The sequence below is a fragment of the Bidens hawaiensis genome, unplaced genomic scaffold (assembly GCF_021521415.1).
Source record: "Bidens hawaiensis isolate Kalapana, Puna unplaced genomic scaffold, B.hawaiensis_p1.1 tig00007761_1, whole genome shotgun sequence".
Taxonomy (NCBI): Eukaryota; Viridiplantae; Streptophyta; class Magnoliopsida; order Asterales; family Asteraceae; genus Bidens; species Bidens hawaiensis.
Window position 1 is genome coordinate 1,033,759 of NW_027491539.1, and position 23,333 is coordinate 1,057,091.

The following is a 23,333-nucleotide window of genomic DNA, read 5'->3' on the forward strand; positions in this document are numbered from 1 at the left end:
TTTTTTGTTACTAAAGTATAGATTTTTGTTTGTTTGTTTCTTACCTTTTAAGTTATAATATTACACTTTGATATTTTAAACATTACTTTTAATTTCATTTCATGATTAAAAACCTGTGGCACAGTAATATTCTCTGGTATTTTATTTTTACTCCATATCAGGTTTAACAGATCGGTTTCATGTCACCCAAAACAAGTCCGAATTGGAAAATTTTTCAAAAATAGTGTGTATAAAAATGTTGTTTCAAAAGTGGTGGGCATTTTTAAGGTTTTTCACAAATGGTGTAACTAGGGGTGTGCATGGGTCGGTTTGAGGCGGTTTTAGGCCAAACCCATAACCATAACCAATATGTCGGTTAATAGATAATCATAACCATAATCGATCCGTTATGGCGGTTTCGGTTAATCGGTTTTGAAAGTTATAACGAGTCGGTTATGGGTCGGTTAACCGTGACCAAAATAATGTAACCGAGCCTAAAACATTGGTACTAAATATTACAAAAAAATAACAAAAATGGCATGACATAGTTCAACGAAATATATAATTCTTAATATTATTAATATATATTCAAACAAACGATAAATGAATTAAATTTTTAGTAAAATTAAATCATATAGTAAAAAATGAGAGCGTTATTAGTTTATTACGTTCTTTAACTTTCTCAAAATTATCAAACGCGTGTCTAATTATACTCCATAAAGTTGATAATCTTGTAAATGGGGCGGTTCGATTTTGGGGGGTTTGAAATTATCTTAAACCAAACCGACCCGTATTTGGTGGTTTTCAAAAATTCAATAAACCGACCCACTGGTTATGTCGGTTATTGGTTAAAATCGGTTCGGTTATGTCGGTTATGATTCGGTTAACGGTTATGACGGTTAATTTGCACCCCTAGGTGTAACCGTGGTTTCAAACCACGGTTTGTGTTTTTTTCTCATGTGTGTCAGATGAGTTTTCATAAAACAGTAAAGTAAGAACAAAATAATACAAACCCCAGTTTCAAACCACGGATTAAACACAAAATATAAACCTAATACTACTTTTCATTTTTAAGATGGTTTTGATGTTCAAGCCGTGGTTTGAAACCACGGTTTGTTGTTTTTAATTATTATTTTTTTTTTGCAAAAGCATATCAAAACGTGGTCTTGAACCACAGGTTGATTAAAAAACAAAAAGATGCATATGAATATATTCTGTACTTGTCAAAAAAATAATAATAAAAAACATCAAACCGTGGTTTCAAACCACGGCTTGAACATCAAAACCACCTCACTCACGGAAAACTTATTAGGTTATATTTTAGGTGCAATCCGTGGTTTCAAACCACGGTTTGTATTATATTATTCTTACTTTCTTGTTTTTTGAAAAGTCATCTGACACACTTAAAGAAAAAAAGACAAATCACGGTTTGAAACCACGGTTTTACCATTTCTGAAAATACTTAAAAAACCCCACCACTTTTAAAAATACTTTTCTTGAAAGCACTACTTCAAGAAAAAATTTCGTCCAAATTGCCATTTTCAACCGTGTCGTACCTTTCCTATCTCCGACAAACCAATCTCCTTTTCCAGAGCTAAATATATTTAACTCAAGGCATATGATAACTTTTAATGCGCAAGTTACAGGTTGGTAAAAACTAATTTTCTGGATCTAATGAATTTTATTCTGAAGAAGTGAATCAACAAAAAAAGCAGGAAAGGGACCTGACTCTTTGCTTTTCTGACGTAAATTGCATAATCGAACCGGGAAAAAGAAAGGAATAAAAACTACTGTAGAAATAGTCATACATAACTTGAGATTTAATATAACTTATTATTGTTATTATATATTGACCGAGGGAAGAAGATACATGTCTTGAGCCTAAATAAAATACTTTTTATTTCTTTAGTTTCTAAATCCAAATCTAAACCTTAAATCTAACACATACTCACAATCTCATATGTTACAGAACTGTTATATTAAATGTGTATTAGAAGAAGACACAAATAGCAATAATATGCTGTTACTGGTTAACAAAGATCTAGACTTACATGTAAAACTAAAAATAAAGCTATCTAACCTTTTTATTTTTTCTAATTAAACACTAGTTTAGAAATCATGTCTATAACGATTATATCTTATAATGTAACACTTTATCATGACCATGATATTGCCAGTTTTGATCACTCGAAATTTTGTTATACGAGAACTCCTATGATACCCCCATCCATGTATTACCCTCGTTTTAGCATACTTAAGTGCAAATGTGCAATGATAATTGGGGGGATATGCTAAGTTTGTGACCACAAAATTCGGTAAGACTAATAAGTTGATGTATTCTATCTAACCCACCACCCCCTTAAAGACACGTCTTTCTCTATAAGGTTTAACTTGTCATTTTAATTGATATTTTGCAACACCACACTATGTATGAATGGCAAGCCATGATATTTCGCTTTGTTCCCCTTACCCATAATTTCGCTTTGGTCACCACTTATAGGTATCATTTTGTTTTGAGACATGCTTATATAGTTACATTTGAAGTTTTGATTTATATATGTTGCGTTTGTGACCCTAAAGTCCTAAACACATCATGCCTTGAGAGAAAATACAATCTATTTTATCTAGTGTCTCTCTCATTCACGATAAACATGGTAGATGACACGAAGTTTACATATTACATATAAATTCATGTGTGGACAAAAATATCTACTTGCATGAATTCAACACATGTATTAAAACTATTTTATATACCATCAAAGTATCTTTTCATTTGAGCAAAAGAAAAATACCACATAACTTCACTTTTAAACATAGTTAAAAAAAAAAGCTAAAAGAACAAAGTTCATATTCAATCTCATTCATGCTAACACCTAAAAAAAAGTTAAGCTAACGAACAACTATGCTTACTTAACTAGATTGTGTGCGTTAAAGTTGTACGAGTGAAACCAATATACCAAAAACAAACATACAATTTGCTCAAACTTTTCAAGCAACTCTTTTCTTTATTATCCTGCAAACCAAAAGTTACAAAGACATGAAAATTGAAAACAACTAATTTTGGTTTTTTGACAAGTTGATGTAAACGGTAAACCCCGAAATGGTAAAATACAAGGACTTCACACTATTACCACAATATTTTCACTGAATATTTAAACAAAAGTTACAGACAAAAAATTAAAAATAAATAATTAACAATAAAATAAAAATAATAATTAGTTAGCTTGTATTCCAATGAGCACAGAAAAAGGCCAAAATTCCCTTGTTGTCTCTGTTATTCTCTCACTCTCACTCTCATTTCGTTTCATGCTTATTCTCCTTCTGTCCTTTTCGCGCTTCCCACTTTCCCAATTCCATTTCCGACAATGGTTTCCGGCGACGGCGGAACTCAACCACAACCACCTTACTCCTTCGCCGTGGAATACCAAGGCCCACCAATCTCACACCACTCTCTCCCACGCGCCCTTCCAATCGACATCACCAACATCCCCCTTGCCAACGTTCTTCCCAATCCTCGTACCTCCAAACTCCAACCCATGCCTGTCGTACAACCTATCATCCACACACCCGACATCAAATTCCCCAAATTAAACGACACCATCATCTCTCCAATTTCTGTTATTTCGTTCAGTAGTGATGAGACTAGCAATAACGGATCTGGGTCTAAGGAGTTAGGCCTTGAAACGGAAACCACCGTCTCTCCGGTACATGACGGCGGCAGTGGTGGTGGCTCTAGTAACCCTATTAGCTCCGGTGAGTTTGCTAATATGATTAATGATTGTTCCTATAGGGTTGATAGTTCGGGTACTTTAGGGTTTACAGATAGCTTTGAGAATTCCAGGGACTTTTCCGGTAATTCACTTGCTTTTAGGGCTGAAAATGGGTCAGGATTGAGTTTCGAGTACCCGTCTTCTCGGGTTTCAAACGGGTCGAAATTGAGTTTCGAGTACCCGTCTTCTCGGGTTTCGTCGTCTCTTAAAACCGGAGACTGCAATTATGAACCCGAACCTGAATCTGAACCCGAACTTGAACTTGAAGATGGGGATTTAGTTGAAGATGTTGACCGGGGTCAACTGGATATGGGTCGGGTGAAACGGGACCCGGGTGTGAGAATAAAGAAAGGGGTGTGTTATAGGTGTCTTAAAGGGAACAGGTTTACTGAGAAGGAAGTGTGCATAGTTTGTAATGCCAAGTATTGTGTCGACTGTGTGCTTAGAGCGATGGGGTCGATGCCGGAAGGAAGAAAGTGTGTTACTTGTATCGGGTACTCGATTGACGAGTCGAAGAGGGGTAAGTTGGGGAAATGTTCTCGGATGTTGAAACGGCTTCTTAACGGTTTAGAAGTTAGACAGATAATGAAGGCAGAAAAACTATGTGCGGTTAATCAGTTGCCGTCGGAGTATGTTTGTGTTAATGGAAAACCGCTTTGTCATGATGAGTTGGCGATACTACAAAGTTGCCCTAATCCTCCAAAGAAGCTAAAACCTGGAAATTATTGGTATGATAAAGTATCCGGTCTCTGGGGAAAGGTAAACATTGACTCTTTATAATGCTCATACATGGTTGTAAATTCGTAATATTATTTATTTACTTATTAACGTCTTTATCTTTTAACAGGAGGGTGAGAAACCTTCAAAGATTATTAGTCCTCATTTAAACGTTGGGGCCCCGATTATGCCCAATGCTAGCAATGGAAACACAGGCGTTTTCATTAACGGTCGTGAGATAACAAAAGTCGAGCTAAGAATGCTGCAGGTTTGGTTATTTAAATGAAAATAATACATTATTTTTACAACATATGTTATATACTGATATTACAATCTTCGAGCCGGGGGTCTCACCGAAAGCAGCCTCTCTATCCTTATGGGGTAGAGGTAAGGCTGTCTACATCTTACCCTCCTCAGACCCTACCATAGCTTTGCTATTGGTGGGATATACTGAATACGATGATGATGAGATGATGATATTACAATCTTGTACTTATATGTTGCAGCTGTCTGGAGTCCAGTGTGCTGGTAATCCACACTTTTGGGTGAATGATGATGGCTCATATCAAGAAGAAGGTCAGAAAAACACTAGAGGATATATATGGGGAAAAGTAAGTCTTTTGATGATTTTTATGAACTTTTATCATGTTTTTAATTTAATTTTAACGGTTTCTAAAACATATAAATTGTTTTCAGGCTGGAACGAAGCTGGTTTGTGCTGTATTATCTCTTCCAGTTCCATCTAAAACAATTTGTCCAACTGGTGAGCAATTGAGTAACAACACACTTGGTCAAACAGTGCCAGATTATTTTGACCAGATTTTGCCTCGGAAGCTTCTTTTAATCGGATGTTGTGGATCTGGTACAAGTACCATTTTCAAGCAGGTTATTTACTTATTCCAACTTTGGTCTATTTCTTTTTTTATGTTTCGGAATCTATGTTGATTATAATACAAACAAGTATATTTATATTCGTCTGATTGAATATTATTATCAGGCAAAAATCTTGTATAAAGAGATCCCGTTTACTGATGAAGAACGTGAAAGTATCAAATTTATAATCCAAAGCAATGTCTACGGCTATCTAGGGATACTTCTAGAAGGACGTGAGCGTTTTGAAGATGAAACATTGAATGAACTTGTGAAAACTGGAAATGATGTTACAGAAAATGAGAAAACTATATATTCTATCCCGCCGAGGTTGAAAACGTTTTCGGATTGGCTTCTTAAAGCCATGGTGGCGGGTAATTTGGAAGATATATTCCCAGCTGCCACACGGGAATATGCACCCGTAGTTGAAGAGTTATGGAATCATCCGGCAATGCAAGCCACTTACAAGAGACGGAATGAATTGGAAACACTTCCAAGTGTTTCTAGTTATTTCATGGAACAGGTAACTTTTAAAAAGTTAAATTTTATATGTTAAATTAGCAAATTTAACATCTTATTTTGTGTGTGAATTTTCAGGCTGCAAGCGTATTAAGCGCAGACTATACACCTTCAGATGTTGACATTTTGTATGCTGAACATGTTACTTCTTCAAACGGCCTTTCTAGTGTCGATTTCTCATTCCCGTTATTACCAGATGAAAACAAAAACAATGACACAAATGATCAATATGATCCTATGAGGTTTGTTCAGAAAATTATAATCTTTACCGTTTCTGAAAATTATATCTTAACGTTTGTTAATATTTGCTTTAATCAGGTTTCAATTAATAAGAGTGCAAGCACGAGGCTATGGGGAAAATTGCAAATGGCTAGAAATGTTTGAAGATGTTCGTGTGGTCATCTTCTGTGTTTCCTTGAGTGATTTTGATCAGTATGAAAATGATGGAGATGGGAATTTAGTGAACAAAATGTTGCTAAATAAGAAGTTTTTCACAAACATTGTGACACACCCGACTTATGATCAGCTGGAGTTTCTTCTAGTACTAAACAAATTTGATGTCTTTGAGGAGAAGCTCGAACGGGCTTCTTTAACCTGTTGTGATTGGTTCAGTGATTTCCAGCCGGTAGTCAGCCGAAACAGCCAGAATAAAAGCATTAGCAGCAATAATATTAATCACAGTCCTTCAATGGGACTTATGGCTTCCCATTATGTTGCTGTGAAGTTTAAAAAGTTGTATTCGTCTATCACCGATCGAAAGCTGTTTGTATCAGTGGTGAAAGGGTTAGAACCAAACAGTGTGGATCAAACACTCAAGTATGCAAAGGAGATAGTATTGTGGGATGAAGAAAAACCGACATTTAACTTCAACGAATACTCGATTTGTAGCTCAGATACAAATTCTTACTCCCAATGATACTCGGGTTAAAAGCTGAAAGACAGCATTGTACAGAAAGACAAGAACAAGCCACGTGTTTTGACATCAATTTACTAAGATTTAGGTGTTTGATCAGAGTTGTATAATATGATTTCGATATGATCGGATTGATTTTAGGTGATACGAATGTATGTAAACTGTTATTGTTTGTTTGTATGGCTAGCAAGTGATATCTTGATAAAACAAGTCGATTACATAATAGTTGATACAAAAAGTGGTAACCTTGATCAAACAAGTTAACTACTTAACAAACAAGTTGGTTACTTAATATTTGATACAAAAAGTTGTGATCTTCACCAAAAACAACTTGATAGCCATATCTAACTTCTAACTTCTAAGGATGGTAACACTAAGAACCATTTTGTCCTTGTGACTCAACTCAAAAACACAAACATCCCCAACCTTAACACCACTGTCTTTAACAAACATCAACCAGTCAACACTCCCCAAATAATGACTGTGTGCAGCAACCTTCCATTCCTTATTTTTGAGTTGAAGCAAACAGGTGCGATTCTTGGAACCCCTAGTCAGTATCCTTCTAATTGCCGCCGGCAGAAGCTGCATCCAATCAAAGTAATTAAATTACAGACCCTTTTACTTGTTTATAAATATGATGTATAACTTACCACTCCGCGGTTAGTAAAATGTGTTTCGTTTATGTAAACCATGAATAAGGGTTTATCACTTTTGAAACTAGCTTTAGCCTTTTCGATTGCGCACCTTCCTTCTTCCATCCTCTGTGTTTTAGTTGAACATTCACCTTCATCTAAGATCAAATCAAATTAATATAACAGATCAAACTCGCTTGTAACGTATTCATTTTGCTTTTTATTACTGTCCAAACTCACGATACCAAACGTGCTAAGTATTTTGATTAGTTAAATAAGTGCGTTAATTAAAAAATAGAAATAGAAAAAAAAACAAAACAAAAAATGAAATTAAATATATTCAAGAAAGTAACAAACCATTGATCTTGGTCACTTGTTCTTGATCTTCACTGTCGGTTGAACTCGATGACGTATCATCATCTAAAACTACAATCTTCGATTCATCACAAGAAACCGAACGTTTTCTTGCATCACGTTTAACAAAGGTTCTTATACTATCTCTCTTTTTTGGGTACTCAATCTCTGATGCACTTGCATTAAAGATAACCACATCAAACGTAGACAGCCCTCCATATTTAAACATCAACAGGCTCGAAACCCCTAAACCGTAACGTTCTACAACTTCCCCCCAACCATTTTTGAGCCAAATCTCGTTTCCTATCTTTTGTAAATCAACTTGCCAAACGTCACCGTTTGGCACCTTCAGTGTCACCATCTGTGGCAAATACTTTCCGTACTCGTTTGTAAACTTCTCTGGTAACCTCTGTTTTAAAAAGAGAGAGAAATCAAATAAAAATTTTAAACCACGCGTATTGGTAACTATGCAATAAGCATATAGGGCGTTTTCAAACACGTGGCGTCCCAGTCAGCAATGACTACTTTTGCAAAAAGTGGCGTAGTGATAAAATCATAAAATGTCTCGTAACCCCTTTAAGTCATTACACAATAATTACTTTTTCTTTTCTATTTTCTAATATAAATAAATATATAAAGTAAAAGATAAAATTATATGATTTGCCCAACCCTCCCCACCGTTGTCTACACGAGGTCTTAAAGAAATATGATATAAACAGTGGCGGACCCAGCAAATTTTATAGTAGGGTCGGAAATTTTTCTAAGACTATCCCTATATATACTCTAGGGGTTTTCGGTATAATTACACTATAATAGGGTAAGTTTTTATTTTTTATTTTTCACCGGGACGGTCGACCCTGTGCTACAAGGTCAGGTTCGCCCCCGGGAATAAAGAATATACAAACTTACAAGGCCTGTGGATCCAGTTTCATCGGAGAGGATGATCTTGATAAAGTTGACTGGATTCTCCGGCGAACTCAAACGCCTGTGGGATTTCATAATATTCTTTGCCGCGTGATCAAGATTTCAGAATGGTGTAAACTGAACAGAAAAAAGTTATGTTATGAGAGAAACGTTACGTTATCTTCTCATGATATTTAGCTTTTGCATTTAAAGTCGGTATTAAATGTTTTAACCTGCCGTTTAAATTTTCTTTATACGATTTGACGGGCTGGTTTCAGTAAACATGAAAGTTGCAAAACTGGTTAACAGGCAATTTGCTTGGTACATATATTCGGACCATAAGTTCTAGTCACATTCTCCAATTAGGATCTTCACATCTTTTGTGTATATTCACTTTTTTAAGCTGTTGTATTAATGAAATAGATTTCAGAATCACTAAAAATCTTCATTAATATTTTTTCCTTAATTTGTTATAGCATCTATTTGAAAGGTTTAGGTATTCGGAATCATCCTCAAACTACGACACCGCTTTGTTTGGCTCAAGCTTGACGTGTTTTAATTCAAGACGGCTTGAGCCCGGCTTGTTTATAGATGTACTTTGAAAGCTCGAGCTCGTCGTTTTTTGTTAACTAATAAAGTTTTCTTAATTAATATATATATATATATATATATTTATAATTATACTTTTAATATATAATAAAATATGTATTATTTTAAGTATTTTTATCATATGATAATATATACTAATACTTATTAGACAAAATGGTAAAACAGATCCTTTATGTTTTCATGGTTTTTCAACAGTCGTCCTTTAGAAAACTTAATGACTAAAATCATATTACGCGTTTCCAAAATGTTTCACATTACATCATTTCTCACTAACCCAGTTAGATTTTTTCGTTAACTCTGAACACATTACCTGCATATGAGGGTAAATTCGTAATTTCACGGTCGAGCTCATTTCTCCCCTTTTATACTCTCTCTCTCTCTACATTTCTCTTCTTCTTTCTCTCTCTACTCCCTTTCCTTCTCTACACTGCAGCACCCAGCGGACCACCACCACAACTGCACCACGAAACCTGCAACCATCGACGGTGGTGCATAACCCGAACCACCGCCATCTCCGCCTATCACTACCACCACACAGATCCCACCACCGCCACCTCCTCGTCCAGCAACCACCACCATCTCCGCCTATCACCACCACCACGGATATCACAGCTGGCGCTACAGATGCGGTTGATTCACCGAATCCGTCTTTTGCTTCGATTGCAACGGTGGATTCATTGAAGAGATTCATAACCCGAACCTACTCTCTCGGACTCTCACCGAACCCATTTTCTGGCATCTGATATGTATAACACCGTTGACAATAGGAGCTCCGGTGACCGGTTATCGTCTTAAGTGGCCGTTTGCATACTGGATATGAGATGTTTTATGAAGATGGATCCGGGTCGGGTTTACGCCCGGTACCGATTAGTATGTTGGATTTTTTATTGGGTTCTGTCTTCTGGATTTTTAGTTGGGTTTTGGTTTTGAGCAGTTGTAGAGAGATTTAACGGTGAAGCTTTTCGGTTGGTGGTCGTTGTGGATGGTGAAGAGTGGTGGTTGCGAAGGCAAGTGGTGGCGGTGGCATGTGGTGCTTGGTGGGTGGGTGGTGGTTTTCGATGTTAGAGAGCCAAAGAAGATGATGATGCATATGGATTGTAGAGAGAGAGAGAGAGTTATTTGTTTTTAAAATATATTTATTTAATTTATTTCTAATTAATAAATAAATATGTGAATTTACAACACTACCCTCACATGCTTTGCACATGACCAAAGTTAATGAAAAAATCTAACTGGGTTAGTGAAAAAGGACGTAATGTGAAACATTTTGAAAACGCAGAATATGATTTCAGTCATTAAGTTTTCCAAATGACGACTATTGAAAAACCATGAAAACATAAAGGACATGTTTTGCCATTTTGTCTACTTATTATACAAATAAAGATTAAATAAATGAATAGGTCTATATGAGTTGACAAGTAGTATAGGCTTATACGGACCCCCGTTTTTTTATTTTTTTATAGTTATCATATTTATTATTTTATAGTTGTCTTTATTAATAAAATGAAACAATTGAGCGATGATAATAACCCATCCTACTGTCAGATGCAACTAACATTGCGACCATCATAAATGGAGAAGGAAAGTGATGATCTTCATGTATGCCAGACTGTGAAAATTAGTTACGATCGAAAAAGGCAAACACAATCGTTACAACTATCGCTGATTGCAATCGATGTTGTTGATTTGTTTGGATTGCTGCTTAGATGTCCTGACTTATTTATACCGTTGATCCCCAACAGAATCATCAGTTAACGGGTTGGAATCGCTGGTGAACTAGGTTTGGATCGATAGAGAACTGCAGATGGGAGAATGAACGGAGAATGAAGAGTCGCTATAATTTGATCTATCACACCCCGACCAAAGACGGCGGAACATGCCGGGGTGTAACGGATTGACCAAGAACACAAGACACTATTTAAGTGACAATATTTAAACAACTCATTCATTTCGTTTAATCATCAAAAGTAACACAATATCGTTCATACAAAATAACACCAATGCAAGAATTTAAATTGTTCATTCTTCTAATAACCTAAATGGTCTCAAATAAAATAGCGTCTTCAAACTCCAATCAACCAATAATCAAACCTATAACAATGCATAAAATATAATTTGTCAACACGAATGTTGGTTTTATAGTTTTGAGTATATATATTATATGAGGCAAAATCCACAACTCGTATATGAAACTACAAATAAAAGCAACAATTGTGGTATATAAATCATAATTAAATGAGGATCCTTTCTAATCAGCATCAACCAACATACTCGGATAATGAGACCCTATTCTACTAGCACAAGGCTAAATAATTAGGGGTGCGTATGATCATACCTATTGAGAAAATAAACACTCGTGCACGTAATACATATGAAACATATAACACACAATAGAGCAAGTATTTTAAGTATCATAAACCCTAGAGTTTGTGGTTTGAGGATCGAGTATATTAAATCATTCTTGCTTTGAATAAGTATGTATGTTACCCCCAAAGTATAAAAGTGAAAACGAGGGATGAAATGTACTCATGTGAAGTAAGTAACTTGAAGGATTAGTTGCGAACAAAAGGAAAGGTAAGTTCAACGAGCAAGACCTAGATTAAGAGGGTCTTGAGTTAGTAGATGGTCTCAAAAGCTTTAAAGTAAAATAACATAACAAGTAAGACAAATAATTAAAGTTTGAGGGTTAAAGTGTAAATACATAAGAAATTAAAGTAATGGTTTTTGAAAAGTAAGTTTGCTCGAAATCGGGTCTTGGTATTCTATCAATTAGTTTTACTTAACCTTTTTAAGTGAATATTTAAGTATAATTGTGATATTGCATGATCCTTTGTTAAATAGATACTAAGACGAGATTTTACGAGTGTTTGGATTTGTCGGTTCGAGTCTTGATAATTGGTCAAACCCAAAGCCGAGATTCCAAAGTGATAAATGTTATGAGATAACTCAATGAAGTTAAAAGAAACTTAACCAAGTGTGTAGTTCTATTAGGAAGAACCTCAACGTCCGTTAAGCGGATGTTTGGCTTTGTTGGTTCAAACTTGTTATAAGACCAAGTTGGATCCAACATGCCAAGTGTTTTGAGAAAATAATTAAAATTAGTTTATAATATAGTTTTAGAGTAAAATACGAGATTCGGTAGCCCAAAACACAACTAGTGTGTCTTAAGCGAGTGAACCCAATTTAAAAGTCTTGGTTTGGTCCTTGACTCGGAACAATACCGAGGATGGTTACCGCATAGGCACATACCCAATATCATAGAGCTTATTAAAATAAATTTAGAAATGATAATACTCAAGTCTTACATACAACATTTTAATAATAAAGTATTTAAACAAGAGTTCGGTTTTGGTTCGATCTTTGACTCGGTACGAAATCGAGGATGGTTGCCACATACCAAAATACCACTGAACTATTAAAATGATTTGGAAACTACAATGACTAGAAACTAAACAATTATAATAAGCTTAAACAAATTTAAAGTGTTAACAAGAACTATAATAGTCCATCATATAGCATTGCCTAGCAATACACCTAAACCGACCATGGCCGGAGAAGGGAAAGCCAAGGAAACAAAGAAAAGTATGTTTTAAACAAGATATAATATCAAGCTTTAAGTAACAAGAATTAGTTATAAACATGTGCGAATTATTTATGATGAATGGTTGTTATGTATGCCAACTACTTGCACGCCCTCAAGTGGATATCATAGTGATTAAGATGTATGCAGGGGCGGGTCTATGGGTTATCCAGGGGGTGCCCGGGTTACCCTCAACTTTCCGGTGAAGTGTAATATTAGTGCAAAATTTTGTTTCTGTTCTTCTTTTTGTGTATTAGGTTACCCCTGATAAAATATAAAGAGAGAAAGTGAGGAAAAATTCATCGGAACTTTTTTCCGGCGGCCATGAACAGATATAGTGCAACTTGCAAGAGGAAGAAGATGATATGGATGAGTTTTTGTTTGGTAGTTATTTAATGTCCAGAGTCTTTTAGTTTAGATAAAAGATAAAAAAACATTAAACTTTACCCTTTGTCCTTCAGTAGCCTTTACTTTTTACTTATTACATTAAAAGGTAAAATACTAAATATTAATAACAGAAAACAGTAAAGTTCATCACTTCATCTATAATTTGGAGTCCTGAATATTATTTATCTATATATTTTTTGGTATAGCTTATTTAGTTAATTGTATTTCATTTAATTGTATTCTTTATTGTTTTATTTATTTGTTAAATATATTTTTAATTCACACATGGAAAATATAAATAAATATTTTGTGTTAGCCACAGTTTGACATATTTTTATTGTTATTCTTTTATAACTTTAAAATATAGTGTTTTCTATCTTCGAAATAAGTTGTTACGAAATGTTTATTTTTGTGTACGTTTCGATATAAATTTTAGTAAGAATAATCAGTTCTACGTTTCAACGTAAACTTTATTCAAAATGAGTCGGGTCAGTATGTTGTTACAAACAACTAGAGTCGTTAGAAATTGAATCCATTAAAATTTGAAAACTATGGGCCCACTTTTCCATTCGAAAAGGGCGGCCCCTGATGGCTCTTAAATTTTTGGTGACGACTTTGTATCAACTTATGGTAAAAAAAATTAGGTTACCCCTCAAATTTTATCCTAGATCCGCCACCGGATGTATGGCTAATAACCAAAAGATTTTGGGATTCAAATTCTACATAATAGGTTGGTGGTTAATTTTACATACTTTTAGTGATAGGTACTACCATATTTTGTTGTATTTGTGCAATATTTGTATTATTACAACCATCAAGAAGGTCGTACCATCAAGATTATTATTAGATTGTTGTCTAGTTAATAGTTATTTATTAAATTCTTAAACTTATAATAGACTTATTTTAGATTAAGGACTGAAATGCAAATTATAAAATTGAAAGAAAAATGAAGTGAACTTAAAAAATTGTTAAAACAAAAACCTTAATCACATATAATACACAAAATGTAAAATTCCCATTGAAACACTTCAAGATTCTTCACCTTCCATGATAGTTGAAGATCCAAACCCTCGAACAAAAGAAGGATTAAGGAATCTTGCAACAAAAACCCACAATTTATAAACATCCTCAAAGTCAGTCAAAAACCCAAGTGAAGCAGTGACAACCTCAGCCCTCACAAAACCTTCTAGTTTAAGGTTCTTGTCATCCATTGGTTTGCAAACTGTTGTATCTACATCATCCACAGCCTTGTGATTTTGTTTCCTGTTTTGTATAATCTTTACATGACTTAGAATACCAATACCAAGACTAATCCCATTTGATTCACCCATCTTTTGAACAATTTCTGGACTTATTAGTCCCATTGTTTTATCTCTAACGTTAAAAGCCAACGACGCGCCCCTCTCGTATTTGATCTTTGGACCGTAAATATGCACAAGTGGAACCGAATCTTCTGTGTTCGAACCAGGTAGTCTCAGTTGAAGCAGGGAAACCACTAGCCAGTTGATCAAGAACCGAAGGCGGGATGTGGTTTTACTGAGTCCCAACATGTTGACATGATCAAGATGCCTGCATATTATCTCGGGTTCCCTTGGCTCGGATTCTTCGTCACTGATATAATCATCTTCGTCTCCGTAATTGATTGGGCTACAATCATCGTCTGTTTCTCTTTGTATAACATAGCTTTCGATTTCGGAAACTTCTTGTATTTCGGGACTGTGGTCTTGAGTTTTTATGAAGTTATTGCTTTCGCGAGGCTGTGAATCGAATTCTTTGTTATTTAGGTTCTTGCCTGCAAACCAGAATGGTGGCTGTAAACCCGGTTTGAAGGTCCCGGGTTGAGATTCTAATGGACTCTGTCCTACATCGATCCACATTGAGTCCTTGGGCGATTCGGGTTGCATCAAAATAGGACTTTTCATGACCGAAAAGATTTCGGGTTCTTCATATACATCCGTCACTAGAGAAGGATTAATCACACCAGAAAAGGCTGGCAACTGGATTCCAGGATTGGTATCCGGGACTGTTTCATCTTTTTTGACATCTTCATCATTGTCATGTTCGGGCCAGGCCCGTTGAGAGGACGGGCCTGCAAACTCAGTCAAGTGTCCTGGAGACACTGAATTGATCTTCACTATACCGGAGCTCATATGACTAGCTTGCTTCTGGAGGACTTTAATCGCGGTTTTCTTAATAAGAAGGCATCCAAATCCAGTTGGGTCGTACCAGAAAACTCGGTAAAATGAAGTGATTATGAAATCGGGTCGAAATAGAGATAACCCGAGTGAATCCATGTCTAATGGACCCAAAGCACCTGCATCAAACAATAATAATTAAACAACAATATTAATTTTTACAACATCTATTAACTTTTGATAGCATCTGTGTGATGGAGGCAAATCTTACCCGCATCAAGCAAAACATGCCAATTGTTCTGTTGAGCAAATGACATCCATTGGTACGAATATTTAGCACCGGTAACTCTTGATTGAACCGGAAACACAAATAGACCTTTTGAGGAATCTTTTTTACATTTTTTCTTGTTTAAAATCTGATTCCTTAAATGGGTCGAACATGGTTTAAGTGTAGGCCACTTAAACCACGCGCTGTGAACCTTGGCGCCCTTCTGTTTAGCCGTTTGAGCCATCCAATCAACCGACTGACTCTCGTGATCAAACATGGTTAGTAGGCTTTTATTCATACTAAAAGGGTACGATTCGGCTAAAAGTTTGAAAGCTGAACCTCGACTAACGGTGAACACTAGACCATATTCATTTTTAGGGAGCTTTAAGTAATCCATGATCCTGTTTTTGATATCATTTTCAACCGGATTTGTCTCCAAACTACCATACAATGCATGAATTCTCAAATTTGCTGTTATTGGGGATAAACTAATGGAACATGTTTCCCAATACTGAACAACTTGAAGAAATGAAAACAACCCGAATCCACAATAATCTAGACAAACCTTAGAATCTTTGTCGGCCAAGTGCGCATATTCGGTTACTCTCAACTGATCAATCTTTTCAGTTGTTTTGTATTTTGGATACATGGTTAGAAACTTGGATAAAGCTTCATTAAGATCATGAATAGAGTCCTCGGTTTCGAATGTGGTATTCCCAGCTAAAGAAGTTGCTTTTAAAAACTCCTTTTGAGCTTCTAGTCTTGCTAGTGATCTTGATCTTTGTAAACCCGTGTTTTCGATGTCAGTGGTGTCTGAAAGATTCGTCATTTGGGGATCAACAAGAGACCCGTATTCGGAGGCTTGTTTAAGAGCCGCTTGGATGTTGATTTCGTGCGATTTTCGAACTTGTGATGGGTTTCTTTTGATCTCTTGGGTGGATGGATTGGGCCCATGTTTAGTTTTGGGTTTCTTGTGGCATATTAGACAAGCATATCTAAGTGAAATATGCATGAATCTTGGTTAGTGATTCAAATGAGAGATGATTGGAAATGGAAGAACACAAATTAAAAAGGGTATAGTGTGTTGTTGCTTCTTGTGTATTCATATTAGTTTTGGCCCCAATCAATGGGTTTAATCATAAACTTTTTGCTGAAATAAAGCAAAAGCACTAGACGCAATAATGGAATATATAGACCACACTTTTAACTTTCAATGAGGAAAGAGCCTACATGCATAGGAAAAAGATATATACACTAGTGTCTACTTCACCGACCGATCCCAAAGAAAAAGAAAATAAACAAATACATAAAGAAGAAAATAAAAGAATATAAGATTTCGTCCAACTGTCTAAGGTCCTTTGGCTTGTGGGAAAGTTAAAAACCGAAAATTTTCCTTGGTTACGCATGTCACAACACTCGTCAATGATCCATACCTGAATCTACAGACGTTGACCTGTCGGTGAAACCACCATGGTAATTACAACAAGCATATTAACCGAAAATTCTGTCGAAAATACCCCCCTATATGTATATTAACCGAAAAATACCCACGAAATTCCAACAAAGTATTATGCCTAATGTGAATACAAGACTGAAATGGCCGGCCTGTTGTAGGAAATGTAACATGTTTCTCAAAGCCATGTCGAATTCGACTTTGTAAACTCATTTTGCACGCAATTAAAAACTAATCAAAATTACGACAAAGATGAGTATGATTATAAATAAAAATATATTATTGTTTTTCTTCTTTATATTAGCAATGTTTATCGTCTAATGTTCTTTTTCATTTTTAATAAATGAGTTTATTTTACATCATAGCAGTTAATTTAAAGTTTTTTTTATTTCTTTTAAGAACCTTTTTAAAAACTAATTTTAGGTTAATTGGTTCGGTTATTAACCTAACCAGCTACATAAGTTAGTGTTTTTTAACTCCAAAGTTGGTTAGGAACCGTAACCGATCATTGACTTTAACTGTTTTTTACTGTTTGATCAAAAAATTGTTTTAGTTGGCACTTGATATTTAGAAACAGGTTAACTGATATTTAGAGGTGTAAAAAAACCGGTTTGGGACCGGTTTATGGCAAACCTACCCGAACCGGTTTGATAAGAAAACCGTTTTCAACCAAACCGGTGCATGAACCGACCCAAACGCCGGTTTTGGTACCGGTTCCCCTTCTAAACAACCAAACCGTTTTAAAACATGAATGGCTCCGAGAATTGAAAAAAAAATTAGGCCGTAGGCGAAAAATATTTTGGGCATCAAATAAAAAAAGGATTTTGTTGGGTTTAGACAATTTAATTTTTAAATTGGCTTCGATTTATGATTTGGGTTGTATAAAAAAGTAAAAACTAATGTATAAAAATATGTTTAAGCATGTCTCAAATGAGACTAAAACCCACAACCTTTAGTTGGAAGTTGTATCTCTTTGCCACTAGATCAAGTTAGTTGTTATGTAATTATGTTTATACAATAAATATACATATCGTTTTTCATAAAAATATGTTATTTAAAAAAAAAACTTTCAGGCCTAACGGGTAGTCGGGCCTATGGCCGTCGACCACTCTGCCATAGGCCATGGCCGACCTTGCTTTAAAACGGACCGAACCGACCTGGACCAGGCCGGCCTATCTTGCTTCTAAACTGGTTTATATACCGAACTGGTTTGAGTCAAACCGGTTTTTACCAGCCGTTGATGAAACTGGTTTGGTTTATAAACCGATTCGGTTTGGGTTTAAACTCGGTTTTGTAAACCTCTACGTTGCACCATTAGCTACTCTCCATCCCATTAGCCCAGTCAGCCCAGATTCCTTCTCACGTGAGCCCAATCACGCTAACGAATTAATCCCGGAATTAAAGTGCCAATTAAATAAATTCGTCACATATGAACTCTTAGGTGATCATGCATCGAGTTTGAGTTTATGATTTTGACAAACGTGGTGTTCTTTTGATGTTTTATTTATTTTGCAAACACAAGTTACCGAATATTGCTACTTTTATGACTTTTTTTTATATATCATTTTATTGATTTAAGGCTTTGACTATTGGTTTGATTTGGGCTAGAGCGTCAACTTAAATGAGATCGTAAAATATTTAACGGCTTATTATGCTCTGGTACGTGGAAGTTGGTATTATGCAAAATAATATCCACCTGTCACGTCCTAATGCATGCGGTATCAATACTGAATAGAATTAGAATTAGAATCTTATATGGCAAAGAAAATAATACTATAATTTTATTAAAATGAATTAAAATTAATCATAATGACTATTTATATTTTTAATTATAGTTTAGCTAAAAGTTTTCGAAAAAAAATAACAATAATTTAGCAAAAGAAAACTAGTATACAATAAAGTTTGTAAAACAAATTTTAATGCTTGTACATATATAGCTTGTATATAAAATTTTTTATACGGATTTGCTTGGTTTTGCATTTGATTTTGGCCAAGAGCGCTAACCTGAATGGGGATTGTCAAATGTCAACGGCTTGGATTGTGTTCTGGACTTCTGGTACTTGGAAGTTGGTAATCTACAAAATAACATCCACGTGTCATATAGTAATGCATGCGGCATTAATTTATAATAAAACCTTATATGATACAAGTAACACCTACACGGCCATAGACATTTGTATGCATAATTTGCTTTAACAGGCAACGAATCGATGTTCTAAAACCTGGCAATATTCCAGTTAGTCCAAGACAGGTAAAGTCATTGATGACACCAATGGTTTGGTTGATCAACAACCTCCGTCTCTTCTCACCAAACTCACTTCCATTTTCACCTACATATATATATATATCAACCTATCATCTCTTATTCAGTCATTCATTCTATAGTTCTATACCCTTCATTCAATCATTCAATTCCTATTTTATTTTGCAATCTTATAGCTATTACTAATGGATTCTAAGGATGTTTATTCTAAGGCAGCAGTTTTGTTTTTATTATTTGCTTTTACGCTACCCGTGGCTGCTGACGGTAGTGACGGAGGAGCTTCTTATATCTTCGGCGACTCGTTGGTGGATGCCGGAAATAATAATTTCTTGCAAACCTTATCTAAAGCTAACATCAAACCTAACGGGATTGATTTTAAACCGTCCGGAGGACAACCTACCGGGCGGTATACCAACGGGAGAACTATAGGAGACATTGTCGGTATGATCCATCCTCAATTATTTATTCTAAAGTTAGTGTTATTTATACGCTAAAATCCCGATCTTTCCTTAGAAGTTTTTGTTCAACCTCCATTGCACCTAATAAAAAAAAATCATGGGTCCGTCACTAGCTGACTTATAATTAAATTAATGTTATGGTTTTGTTTATAGGAGAGGAACTAGGGCAACAACACTACGCGGCGCCATATCTGGATCCGAACACCACCGGAGAAGCTATATTATACGGTGTGAGAATTACGCCTCTGGCGGTGGAGGAATTATGAATGCCACCGGGCAAATTTTTGTAAGTTACAACTTGCAAGCTTACTAACATTACAACAGAATTTTTTCGTTTATTGTAATGCTAAATTGCTAATCTGATTACATGTGCTGTACAGGTTAATAGATTATCAATGGACATCCAGATCGATTACTTCAACATCACGAGGAAACAAATCGATAAGCTCCTCGGTGCAGAGAAAGCGAGAGAACACGTCATGAATAAAGCAATCTTCTCGATCACTATCGGATCTAACGACTTCCTTAACAATTATCTGCTTCCTGTTCTCTCGATTGGAGCTCGGGTCTCAGAGTCACCCGATGCTTTTGTCGATGATCTCATTAGTCACCTCCGATCACAACTTACCGTAAGTATTATGCTCTCACGTCACAAATATACTATCCACACACCAGTCACATACTATGTGTACTTTATAACATTTTCAACATATCATACGATATCATACGGGGTGTCTTATAACCTATACATGATATGGTGAAAATGTATAAGTAGACTGAATATAAATTGAATAAAATATTATATGAGGTGTTGTAGTGTCTATATAACTTTACCAAAACTACATAATGTGATGGTATATATGCTATGTTTGAAGTTATCTGACTCATATGATGTATCTTTGTCTGTAAAAGTTATATATATATTTTTTTCTAAAAGTTATATGAACCGTATAATCCTATACTAATGTTGCCAAAATTAATTTCAGCAACTTTATCAATTGGATGCATGAAAGTTCATCATCGGAAACGTGGGACCAATCGGATGCATTCCATACCAAAGGACAATTAATCAACTGAAGGAGAACGAGTGTGTCGCGTTGCCTAATCAACTAGCGCTTAGATATAACGCTAAACTGAAGGATTTGGTTGCAGAACTAAACGATAACCTTCAGGGAGCTACATTTGTTCATGCTAATGTCTACGATTTAGTCCTGGAGCTAATCACAAATTATGACAAATACGGTAAGAAATCAATCAAATCCGATCAATTCACATAATTGTTTTCATTCCAAACAACTTTTGTAACACGACTCGTTGAATTAATGTTGCAGGATTTAAGACGGCAAGCAAAGCATGCTGCGGGAATGGAGGCCAGTATGCGGGGATTATTCCTTGTGGTCCGACATCAAGTTTATGTGAGGACAGGGATAAACATGTGTTTTGGGATCCTTAGTGAAGCTGCTAATTTGATAATTGCGAAGCAGTTGCTTGAAGGGAACCCAAAATATGTGACACCAATGACTCTTAGGGAGCTTCGGGATCTTGGTCTTTAGTTAATGTATTGTGGATGTGTGTGTGATTTTGAGGTTGGGATTATATGTATATGTAAAATGGAGCATGTGTTTCCATGGGAATGATGGAAAATTGAAATTGTAATCTCTTCGAATTTTTTTATTATAACATATTATATTGTTTTATTGTAAGCTTTTATTTTGTTGACTCTACATAATAAATAGGCATTTTAATGTTATTTTTAAAATTGGCAAAAGAGAATCACCATTAGTAGAGGAACTCGAATCTTGTTCCAATTTTTTTTAGCGGAAATAACCTTCTAGTTATTGTATTACTATTTTTTATAAGTATTAGTGTTTGCATCCCTATGATTTGTAGGCTGGGCACTTTGAGTCCCTCAAACTAAAAATAAACAGTTTATGTCCGTGTGATTCTCTGGTGGTGCAAAATGAGGGACTCAACATGTCTGCCCACAAACCACAAAGACAAGCAGTAATTCTTTCTTCTAAATATTACATAAAACCCATTTTTTTATCAATGAAGTATAATAACGTAAATAAAAATAATACAATTTAAGCACGAGAATCCAACCTTGTGTCGGGTTTTCCTCAATGATGCATTTAGCTTTAGCTCCAACCCAATACACGAAAGATTTATATGGTACAACAAACACATTCATGGTTACCGTGGTGTCGTAAGGACTCATCGATCATTTGTATGATATAATCATGGTTGTAAAATTCGCGCTTAGGCGTCGATTAACTATTTATTAATCGCTAGTCGGTTGCCCACTGACTAGTCGCCGATTAATCGCTATTTGATCATAATTGAAAATTTTATATATAAAGTTTGGTGTATATATATATGTATATTTGAAAAAATTACATATTAAACCCAATCTGATTAATCCCGATCAATTGTTAAGTCCATACTCCACCACCCGACTAGCGCCTAGCAAGTTCTACAATACTATATAGAGATTGAGAAAATCTAAACTAAGCTGTTTTGAAAACAGTAAAACAAATTAACTTTCTTTGGAAGCGCCCGTTGGTAGGTACAACTAATGAAGGTGTGGACCGTCTGGTACTCTGGTTATAATCCATTTTTGTACTATCTCAACTTTTAATTTTAGAAAGTTTCTTGTAAAATACTTTTAACAACGTGATGACCATTTAGACGGTTTAGGTTTTTTATCATACTTGTAACATATTTAGTTTTCTTTGTGGTTTTGAACCGTTATGTTGTACGTATTGGATTTAATTTTCTTTTTATTAGTTTTTTTTCTAATATTTCTAGTAATATCGAGTTAAGATTAATATAAGCAGAAGATTAATCAAAAGGAGTTAAATACTCCTTATTGAGAATCATAGAACCATTTTACTATTTATAGTTCTTTTTTTTTGCTGTAATTTATAATTCTTATTAATGGTCGTTAAAAATTATATATCTGTTTTAATAAATAACCAGCCTTCTCATATATTTATCAGGTAAAGTTTATGATCATTTGACTATTTGAACTTCAAATAACTACAAAAACATTTAAAAATCATAGTATTTTACAACTTGTTCTTTCCCTTTTTACATTTAGTTATTTAATTAAACATACTAAACAGTATGACAAGTAATGAAAACTCTAGCAAATTCTGGACACAATGATTGTACATCGAGAACTCTCTCTTTCTTGTATTTTCTCCTAAAATCTAAAAAACTTAATCTAGAAGAAATTCATATTTTTTGGGGTAGGACACCTTCAGCAAACCCCCTTCCCTTCGGGGTTAATGTTGCTGCTCGGTTACATTGTAGCAACTATTTCGGATAGTCTGTGTGAGTGTCATATTTACCAATTAAATGTTGATGAAAATTGATGAAGCTGTTGTACAATGGCTATCATATTTGAAACTAAAATTACTAATACTTGTCTTGATATAATTATTATCGCTAATTGGTATATTGATATCGTATAATTTGAGCCTTATAATTTAAAAATGTATTTAACTTAAAATTTAATTAA

General features: G+C 35.0%; 3 protein-coding genes and 1 pseudogene across 4 annotated transcripts; 2 read left to right on the forward strand and 2 right to left on the reverse strand.

Moving 5' to 3' along the window:
• Positions 1-3,214: 3,214 nt before the first annotated feature.
• Positions 3,215-6,963, forward strand: LOC143636084 (extra-large guanine nucleotide-binding protein 1-like). The gene is made up of 7 exons (XM_077103765.1): positions 3,215-4,508; positions 4,597-4,734; positions 4,973-5,077; positions 5,163-5,351; positions 5,464-5,859; positions 5,934-6,097; positions 6,174-6,963. Exons 1-7 carry the CDS (start codon positions 3,345-3,347, stop codon positions 6,769-6,771), a joined length of 2,754 nt encoding a protein of 917 aa, XP_076959880.1. The 5' UTR covers positions 3,215-3,344; the 3' UTR covers positions 6,772-6,963.
• A 156-nt stretch (positions 6,964-7,119) lies between these two features.
• Positions 7,120-8,753, reverse strand: LOC143636051 (B3 domain-containing transcription factor VRN1-like). The gene is made up of 4 exons (XM_077103734.1): positions 8,664-8,753; positions 7,758-8,163; positions 7,419-7,558; positions 7,120-7,350 (listed from the first exon to the last, which is right to left on the reverse strand). Exons 1-4 carry the CDS (start codon positions 8,751-8,753, stop codon positions 7,120-7,122), a joined length of 867 nt encoding a protein of 288 aa, XP_076959849.1.
• Positions 8,754-14,261: 5,508 nt separating this feature from the next.
• On the reverse strand, positions 14,262-16,870 carry LOC143636052 (uncharacterized). Its single transcript, XM_077103735.1, has 2 exons — positions 15,640-16,870; positions 14,262-15,547 (listed from the first exon to the last, which is right to left on the reverse strand). Exons 1-2 carry the CDS (start codon positions 16,646-16,648, stop codon positions 14,262-14,264), a joined length of 2,295 nt encoding a protein of 764 aa, XP_076959850.1. The 5' UTR covers positions 16,649-16,870.
• Positions 16,871-19,537: 2,667 nt separating this feature from the next.
• On the forward strand, positions 19,538-21,568 carry LOC143636022 (GDSL esterase/lipase At2g23540-like; annotated as a pseudogene). Its single transcript, XR_013154173.1, has 5 exons — positions 19,538-19,793; positions 19,964-20,096; positions 20,191-20,439; positions 20,797-21,052; positions 21,142-21,568. The product of XR_013154173.1 is annotated as a GDSL esterase/lipase At2g23540-like (transcript).
• Positions 21,569-23,333: the final 1,765 nt, after the last annotated feature.

Coding starts and splice junctions, on each gene's coding strand:
- LOC143636051 (XM_077103734.1), bottom strand. CDS start 8,753: ATGAAATCCCACAGGCGTTTGAGTTCGCCGGAGAATCCAGTCAACTTT. Junction 8,164..8,663: donor AAACTGGATCCACAGGCCTT/GTAAGTTTGTAT, acceptor TTTTTAAAACAG/AGGTTACCAGAGAAGTTTAC. Junction 7,559..7,757: donor ACAAGTGACCAAGATCAATG/GTTTGTTACTTT, acceptor ATTTGATCTTAG/ATGAAGGTGAATGTTCAACT.
- LOC143636084 (XM_077103765.1), top strand. CDS start 3,345: ATGGTTTCCGGCGACGGCGGAACTCAACCACAACCACCTTACTCCTTC. Junction 5,078..5,162: donor GAGGATATATATGGGGAAAA/GTAAGTCTTTTG, acceptor AATTGTTTTCAG/GCTGGAACGAAGCTGGTTTG. Junction 5,352..5,463: donor CAAGTACCATTTTCAAGCAG/GTTATTTACTTA, acceptor TATTATTATCAG/GCAAAAATCTTGTATAAAGA.
- LOC143636052 (XM_077103735.1), bottom strand. CDS start 16,648: ATGCATATTTCACTTAGATATGCTTGTCTAATATGCCACAAGAAACCC. Junction 15,548..15,639: donor GCATGTTTTGCTTGATGCGG/GTAAGATTTGCC, acceptor TGTTTGATGCAG/GTGCTTTGGGTCCATTAGAC.